Below are 8,926 nucleotides of genomic sequence, written 5' to 3'. Positions count from 1 at the left end.
ATACATGTTTAACTTGGTTTATAGACAGACACTGCTTTCTCAAGCACAAAGCTGTAAGACCGTTTCCCCATATTTCTACCAGAAATCACAGGATAAGAGATCTTCCTTGAGATGTTTTACCAGGCCTCCAGCTGCAAGTCACTCTACACTGATCACCTGGATAAAGATTATCTACAGAGTGTCTTTTCTAGGAGGTGGCCTGAAACATTCCTTGCCAATGTATTACAGGCTACACTGCATAAAATATTCAAACAGGACCTTCACATTTTCTGGGACCAGCCAGACCACGACCCCTCATCTAACATCTGAGTGAATAGGCCAACCACAAGTGTGACTCAAGCATATTTTACCTACATCAAAGCCACTGACTGAGGGTTGAGTCATACTATGCGATACAGCTTACATATGAAACGGAAATGTCAAAGTGCAAATATTTTAATAATAACTTATTCTAATTAATTTTTTTTTCAAGTTACAAGCACTCATTACTAGCTGTAAGAGTGTGTTAGATTGATGGGTTCTGTAACATTGCACTTTGATATTGAAACTTCAGCAGGTTGGCATCTAAAATTCACTATCATGAATATGTTTAATCCAAGGTAGGTAAAAAAAAAAGGTTAAAATGAAGAACATACAACATAATAGGGGAAATGAAATCTCTATATGATGCAGAGAAAATGTCAAACAAAACACAGCCTTTTACAGTACAGCTCAGTATTAAGAAAAAAGATTTTGTATCCAGAACAACATAATAGTTAACAACAAATATATTTTATATAGTCTAGGCCCAATATGGTTTTAACCATGACATACAAATAGATTAGCTTGATCTAAAACCATGTTTAGTCCATGACCTGATCTCTCATCCTGAGTTTACAGCTCAACAAAACTAATAAATGCTTGAGTTCACCATTTACAGCATCTTGTAGACAAAATGCTTTATTTTCATTTTCTCCATTTCAGTACTTTACTGCAGTTTGACAAAAAAAGTTGGCTGTACAAAATGTCACATGAGAAAGAGGACACTATTTGGATGAACGTCGACACATTGCCTTTTTACATACTGAATCGTTGGATAGGAGCACAATGACAGAGGTGTTTGGGAGAGCCACTTTCACTGCCTGCTGACTCACCACTGGATCGTCAGTCAAGACACTAAAACCATTGCCCATATCACATGAATAATTGATGCTGCTTTTAAATGCTACAAAAATAACATGAAATAGAATACAAAAAAAAATCCCACTCCAATTTCCCCTGCTGATTCTCATGCAGTCTCATTACTTCAGCGATTTTCACATTAAATGGAGACATGTCCCCGCACTCTTCCTCAAACACAATCATTTTTGGTTAGCATTTCACTCTTCCTTGCTACCAGTAGAACCCAGGGTGTGGTGTGAGAATGTGGAGGCTTTGTAGGGTTGAGCTGCAGTGGGGTCTGACCGGTACTGACCGTGCTGATTGCAGAGCTTTCTGGTACCTGCTCCCTCCCTAGGTTCGATGCGTGCCGTCACAGCTTTCAGGTGACTGCAGCGAGCGATGACATTCCGCTGCATCCGATAAAATCTCTTATCAGCAAAATCAGGGGTGACGGCAGGGAGTCAGTAGCGTGGCTTGAGAGTCTGAGAGGATTAGTTCATTTTTTCCACCGATAAAAATATATAATTGTTATTGTAACAAGATCAGTTTTATTCCTTCACAGTGTTTCACATGCACGTGAATAGTCTACAGCTATAGGTGCTGGTTCATAAAAACAAGATCTCTTCCATTCTTTCAACTGCTAATGCAGAGAAAAAGGTAAAAATATGTCCTTTGGCATCATCTGTCATAGGGAGACTAAGCTCTGTGTCAGGCTAAAGAGGGTCAAAGTATGGAATGACATCAAAATACAGCCTTTCTAGGAACCTAAGTCACAACATAGGTTTTTTTGCAATCTTCCCCTACCTGCTGGATCCTGGACAATAAACTGACACATGGACATATGCTTTGCTTACAATTAAAATGCAGACTAAATGCCAAAGTCACATTCCTCAACAGGTTCCCTCAAGCATCCAAATATCACTAGAGCTGCAGCTCAACCAGTAGGTCACTTTCCCTGTGGAAAGCTTGAGAGGGGAGCAGGTGTCTCTGTCCTCCATCTGGGTCCTTGCCAGCAGAGCGCTCTGGCCTGCTTCACCGTTGTCCATTTCCAAGGCTCTGCTTGCGTTAACCTGTGGACCAGTAGGCTGGCTGAGAGGGTTTCCCTGAGGGGTTGAGGGAGCAGTGGCAGGGTGATCGGCAGGTTGGAAGGCAAGGGCCGCTGCTGCACCTCCTACAGGTGGGGCAGCAGCAAAGCCAGCGTGCAGGCCAGCAGTGGCAGGCCGGTGGACCCGGGACCCTCTTCCCAGTGTCCGGGGCTCCAGTCTGTCAGGAATGGCTCTGGAGACTCGTAGCCTGAGCCATCTGAAACACATGAGCAGAAAGAGACAGCACGAGGAAAGGAACTGCTGGGAAACACACACCTTTTCTCACAGCAGCAGTGGGGGCAGAACGCTGACCTAATTATAGTTTAATTACTGAGACGGAGGATCTTGCACACAGCTCACTTGAGTACTGCACACTCTATTGCTGTAGATCCTGAGGTTCTGTTAGATGTGTGCTGAAACATTTAAAAGGCCATCATGAAGGATTTTTCTCTTTGTGTGTGTGTGTGTGTGTGCGCGTGTATGGGGCAAGTGTTCCATTTCATTGACCGAGCACTGACAGACACATCATTAGACACTAAAGGCAGCCACTCTCAAAACAGTTCTCTGAAGCAGAGGTGGAAGTGTGTAGGCGTTTAAGAACTGAACTCCCAACAGTGGCCACAAGTTAACAAAGAGTTTTCAGTCAAAATAAATCCTTAAGGAGAAATCACCCCTCATGTCTTTTATGCTCACTGACTATATTTGAGGTGTGAGTGTTATAGATCTTAGCCAAACATTTGCTATATATAAAAAATATACATAAATATAAGTGCAACATATGTTAAATATGCACAAGGAGATATTATTAGAGTTATTTATATGCAAGGCAGCTGTATCTAACAGCAGATCAGAATATACACATATATTCACAACACATATACACATACTGTATTTGGATAATAAAATTTTTTTTCCACTATGGGCATGTCCATGAAGGAAAAGAGCTGAAGCAGTAACTTACTTGTTGGCTTCACGTAAACCTTCAGCTTCAAACAAGGTTTTCCAGCATGGTTGGGGTGTGGAGAGGCTGAGGGGAGGAGAGGGTGAAAGAGGAAAAGAATAAATTCCACTCATGAAATAAGCATTTAACCCACTGTTGAATCCAGTTAGAAAAGCTGGAACTAGAAAAGTTAGAAGTAATGATTTTTAATGAGTCTATATCCCAACTCTGGACTGGGTTCTCAGAGTTTCTTAAGACTGAGACTCTGTTTGACCTCTTGATGTCCAAGACAAGAAGAAAGTCTGATATTTGCTCCTTCAGGGGGAAATTGCTCTGACCTTCTCTGACTCTGGTGCCGTCATTTACAATGGCCTGTCACGCTCGGTTTTCCCATAGCAAATTACTCCCCAGAGCAGCCGCTGACCTGAGAGCACGGAGCAGATCGCCCCCATCGAGTCGACCAGCTCTTACCCATTATGTGCCATCAGTCTAGTCGAGTATCAACAGTGCTCATATGCCCCCTCGTCAATAGACATAACAATTCTCTCCATGACATTCCCGCCTCGCAATGCTGAGTGTTGCCAGGCAGGTGCTGTGAGAGACTGAGGTGAATAGATGGATTTGGCAAAGCCGACACGCATGCTCTCATGAGCAAAGGAATGCATATATTTATGATGCTGTCAGGATGTGGCAGTAAATATCATAACCAGTGCATCCTTGAGTTTCTCATCCTCAGACTGGATTCCCCTGCCAAAACAATTTCTCTTCATGCCATGAGCCACCCCCTCTCAAAAAAACCCAAAAACAAAACAAAAACAATGACCCTCCCCAAGGGTCATTGTGCATTCCTGCACCGGATCCTAGGTTCATTGAGGATCACCCAACCTCGACCGATGGCAGCAGTGTGGAAGATGCCTGTCAAGATGTCATCACGGCCGATCAATACTGGCGGAGAGACGTGGAGATGGACGTGCTCTTTTATCAGCAAACAATCGAAAGGCGGCCCCATCTCCCACCCTGATAACCCCTCCAATCCATTGCTGCTCAACTGCCGCCTGTCTGCCCCACCCGACACTGATCCCCCAGGGGCTGTGACAGCCACAGTGCGGCTGGTGTCTAAACAATCCTCTGTAGGACATGCATTGCTGATGAATGGAGGTGACTGTAGGGAGGGGGGATGGGAGAGCTCTTCCCAGCTTCTCCCTCAGCCTGAAACAAAAGCCTTAACAATGTCAGGCCTGGCTAAGATCTGACTCTAAGGCATTAAAAACAGTTTTGTGGGGAACAGAGTGCAGGCGGCTGCTGAAGGCTATCTTTGAACTTTTTGTCCAAGACTGTCAGACGTGGATGATAAGCAGCACAACACCCTGCCGATCTAATAGGGGTGTGAAACGCCACCTCTCAACTCCAATCTGCCTTTTTGAGTCTGAGCCGTCACTCAAGTGGAAACTCAGCACTCGCGAAAGAGCCAAGTAGGATGTACGTCCATGTCTGTAGGAGGAAAAACTTGTCTGGTGGCTTTAAAAATACTGAGGTGAGGTTGTGGATACAGCGACTCCTTTGCTTGGACCTTCAGAGCTGCCTCTCTCCATACTGTACCCAGAAATCACAGGGGGTTCCCAGCCCTTCTGCGCTACCTATGTCATGAACCATAATCACCATCCAAAGTATGGCTTTGCTTGGCATGCTGTGTTATGTCCGAGTACCTTATGGTCCTGTCATGTTATCTTCTTCTAATGGTTTGGTGGGAAATTCAGAACAAAGTCAAATATATCAGTTTTATGTCTCCATGTTTTGTACACATATTGATGAACCAAATTGTGTCTTTAGAAAGGACATTAACCCCAGTGATTAATAGACAATAGAATGAAACAACTGAATCTCTGTGAGGTTAATGGAATGTGATTGCTGAAGCCATTTGTACTGGACACTAATAACACTATAACATTCCCAACCTTATTATTCATAACCTGACAATCTCTCTGTGTTTCTTGCTCTAAGGCTGTTTCTCATTCCAGTAGTTAATGCCCGTCTTCTTGCATCAGACTGTGACCTTGCTTTGCTATTTATGTTGCTTCACTGAAACTGCAGCCTGAATTTACATCAGAGGCCTCAATATCGTGGTAAAGTACTAGACCTGAATTAAAGGAAAACAACCCAAATACGCTAACATGGCTAGACCAAGTGAAAACTAATAATCAGTATGACATGACTGGCCAGTCATTAGGAGAGAAGTGATGTCTGTTCATTGTAAGAGAAGTGACCTTTCACTGTAAGAGAAGTGATCTCCATTCATTATGAGTGATGTGATCTCCATTCATTGTAAAGGGTGATCTCCAGTCATTATGAGAGAAGTGATCTCCATTCATTGTAAAGGGTGATCTCCAGTCATTATGAGTGCAGTTAGGAATTTTGTTTTAGTCTTGGTTGAATGTGTTCCATGCACCAATGGACCTGATTCAAATCACCAGGTAATTGTCAGCCCATTTCATGCACTGAGGCAGGTGTGTTAGAGCACCGAGAACATGAAAATGTGTGGTGTGTGGGATCCCCCGGGAGAGCACTGGGAACTGCTGCTTCAAGTTTTATTTATACAGCCTGACAGCCTTCATTTTATTTACAGAGCCTGACAGAACATTCAGCTTGACACGTGTCTGTCAAAGCAGTCCAAGGTTGTTATTGTGCAGTCCCATGTGGTTCATTGCTAAAGTCACTACTGTTCTCTCTTGAATGCCTGCCAGCTAGAAAACTAATTCAAATATAAGTCCTACACGAACATAGTACACACGACACGCAATTATACTCACCAGACACCAGACATTCAAAAGAGCTACAGTGCACCTACACTCACACTATTTGAGTGGCAGACCATTCTCAACACAACAGTGACAATGTCTTCACTGTGACATGGTAATAGGTGTTGTGCTGGTATGAGTGTATGTGCCAGAGTATTTCTTGAGTTTTCATTTGTTGCCAATAGCTGCTGAGTTGAATGTATCCATCTAACAGTGGTTCTCTTGTCAGAAACTGACCATTGACAAAGAATTGGGGGTTGGCTAATTGTGCATTGCAACAGACATGCTAATTGCACACACACAAGGTGTTTAACAAAGAAAAGTTTCAAATAAAGTGCTTGTGACATATTTGTACATCTGTAAAGTTTCCCCCCAGTTATTATTTATAGCCTTTACACTGAAGGTCAAATTACTTTTTTCTACTTTAGTCAGGAAAGTGGAAATCATGATATACCAGTTCAGTATCAAACTGACTACAAAATCCAGCTCCTCACATATAAATTTCTGCAGGGCCATGTTCTAAAATACCTCCTGGATATGCTACTTCCTTACCAGCCTACATGAAATTTAAGATCAAGCAAATCTGGATCACTTCTTTCAATGAGAATATAGAGCGACAGCGCTGCTCCACTGCTGAGGATCTGTAAGATTCATCTTGCGTCTGACGACCCCTCATACATATCTCCTTCATTCACAGCCTCCCAGCACTTTATCCCATCATTTTGATGTTATCTACATTATTGATTTCTCTATATGAGTTATCATATTGATTTCATTATAAGAATGTCCTTACGCAGTTTCTTGTACCATTGTTTTTATTTTTTTTTTATTAAACTGTGTTCAAATCTTGTTGTTCTCTCTCTCTCTCTCTCTCACTCTCTCTCTCCTTCTTACTTATGTGCTAAGCTTTCACATCTGGCATTAACATGCATCCTGCTTGATCCGATGATAATTGGACAGTGCAAAGTACACAGAGACACATTGAACAGTCCAATGTGTCTCAGAGACTCATTGTGATTTGATTATTCAAACATTTGGATATGGTCTGAGATGCATTTAACCACATGGCATTTGTAGTGTGAATGCAAAAGTGTACCAACAACAGAGGACTGCTTAATTGACTGTGTCTCTGTCATAGCCAGAAAAAGCATTAATCATTGCAAGGCTGGAAACTATCCTATTCGATCCACTGCCAGGCTAATTTATAATGGCGATGCCCATGTTTCAACATTAGTTTCAGCATCAAGATGCCTTATCTACATTTAGGACAAGGGCTCTACATAATAAATGTGACATAATAAATGTGCACCTTTCCTCCAGCAAAAATGACATTCGAAATCCAATCACAAGTGGTAACAGGAGATGCTTTAAACCTGGCAGCTGGAAAGAGCTAAGCATTTTGGCTGTCCACTTGTGATCGGATCACCATGGATGGATGTTAATATCAGGTGTGTACAGGGGCACTGGTGCAGACATCTGGGTACAGTGAGGAGGCATTTGTGTGTACTCAGCAGTTCAGGCCAATGTGTTCACACCTGTGAGTGTTTCTATTCAGAATGTTGGTAGAATGGAGTTACTGTGGTGTTTGCTGGCCTACTTGGCATGGGATTCCCAAATTCTCAGTCAGGCTGCATAAAAAGATTCAATGATCTTGCTCTTTTTCTCTGACTCCCTGCCTTTTCAACAGATGTAGTGACCTACACCACCAGTATTTAAAACCCTGGTACTTTGTGTGATTACCAAATACAGCTCCTGTAAATTGCTATAAATAATTTTTGTCTACAGACATTATTAGAGCACTTACAGATGTAGTAGTACTCATGCCCGGGGCGGAACTCGAAGCCCAGTGAGAAGGGTGTGAAGAGTTGGAACTTCTCAGAGAAGCGCAGTGGCCCCTCCGTGCTCTGTGGCCGGTTGCACTCCCAGCGTTTAAAGCCCCTCATCCGGTGCTCGCAGGCCACGTAGCCATCGTGGTTCACCATGAAGAGAATGTAGCGCTCCATACGTCCATGAGCTTGCGAGCTCTCGTAGTATGGGCAGTAGACATCCAGGTAGTCATTGATGCTAACTGCCACGGTGTATTCTCCATGCCAGAACCTGCCATTGGTAACAGAGAGTGAAGAAGATGAATCTCTAGATGGAATGCTTTAATTTTATATATTATATATATAATTTATTCTTTTTTTCCCTTCCAAATATCACAGCTTCTATGAAGGCTGGGGCCATAGACAGTGCGCAGGGTCAACCATTGTATGTAGCTGAGAGGGTTAAGGGTCTTTCTTAAGGGTCCAACAGTAGCTGCATGGCAGAGTTGGGATTCAAACCCACAGTACCAGTGCCCACTGCACATCAGTTCAGTGCAGGCTATGGTCCAATAAGCAATCTTTGGGATGAATTAAGTATGACTCCATAATGTAACAGACAGACAGACATATAATGGACTCTGAAACTCAGCATTTTCATTTTATCTTCTCTCACATCATATAGCTGTGATTCGGTGCATTTAAAACACAAAAGAAGATGGGCAAGAAATGACTGGCAAGACAAGAGAATGATCTGAAGAAAACAGACCCAGTCTACAGTCTTCTCTGAGTAGATGATAATTATGCAGCCTAGCAAAGCGAAAGGCAAACCCAGCGACAATCGAACAGAGCTGGCGGAGCGCTTCGAGTCGGAGGCTGAAAAGAGGGGGAGGTTCAAGTCTGATTGGAGCTTTTGTGCGCATTTACACCAGCAATGTGGGTGTACCACAGAATATAGATAAAATGTCTGTCAGCTCTTATTAAGTGACAAATGACACTGAGTTAGAGCTAGACACTACTCACCAAAATCCATATCTCTATAATTTTCTTATATGCCATTCGCACAGTACAATAAAAATATGAAACAGCCTAATTTTCTAGCAACACAAAACATGTAAGTCAGCTTACATTTTTCAAATTCAGAATCACTAATATTCAGTGGTA

General features: G+C 42.7%; 1 protein-coding gene across 2 annotated transcripts in view; it reads right to left on the bottom strand.

Annotated features, from left to right (window-relative positions):
* Positions 1–200: 200 nt before the first annotated feature.
* The window catches only part of efna2a (ephrin-A2a), a 47,106-nt gene continuing 38,380 nt past the window's right edge, over positions 201–8,926 (bottom strand). Inside the window, exons 2-4 of one of the 2 annotated variants that reach the window (XM_027008536.3) lie at positions 7,765–8,057; positions 3,187–3,252; positions 201–2,442 (exon numbers count right to left, since the gene is read on the bottom strand). In XM_027008536.3, the coding sequence (XP_026864337.1) occupies positions 2,312–2,442; positions 3,187–3,252; positions 7,765–8,057 (490 nt within the window). In that variant the 3' untranslated portion in view covers positions 201–2,311. The remainder of the gene's footprint in view (positions 2,443–3,186; positions 3,253–7,764; positions 8,058–8,926) is intronic. The other variant, XM_027008537.3, reaches the window with a different exon arrangement.

This window comes from Electrophorus electricus, chromosome 17 (assembly GCF_041902795.1).
Source record: "Electrophorus electricus isolate QZ-2024a chromosome 17, ASM4190279v1, whole genome shotgun sequence".
Classification (NCBI taxonomy): Eukaryota; Metazoa; Chordata; class Actinopteri; order Gymnotiformes; family Gymnotidae; genus Electrophorus; species Electrophorus electricus.
Note: the sequence above shows the minus strand (reverse complement) of the source record. Positions and strands in the feature narration are given on the sequence as shown.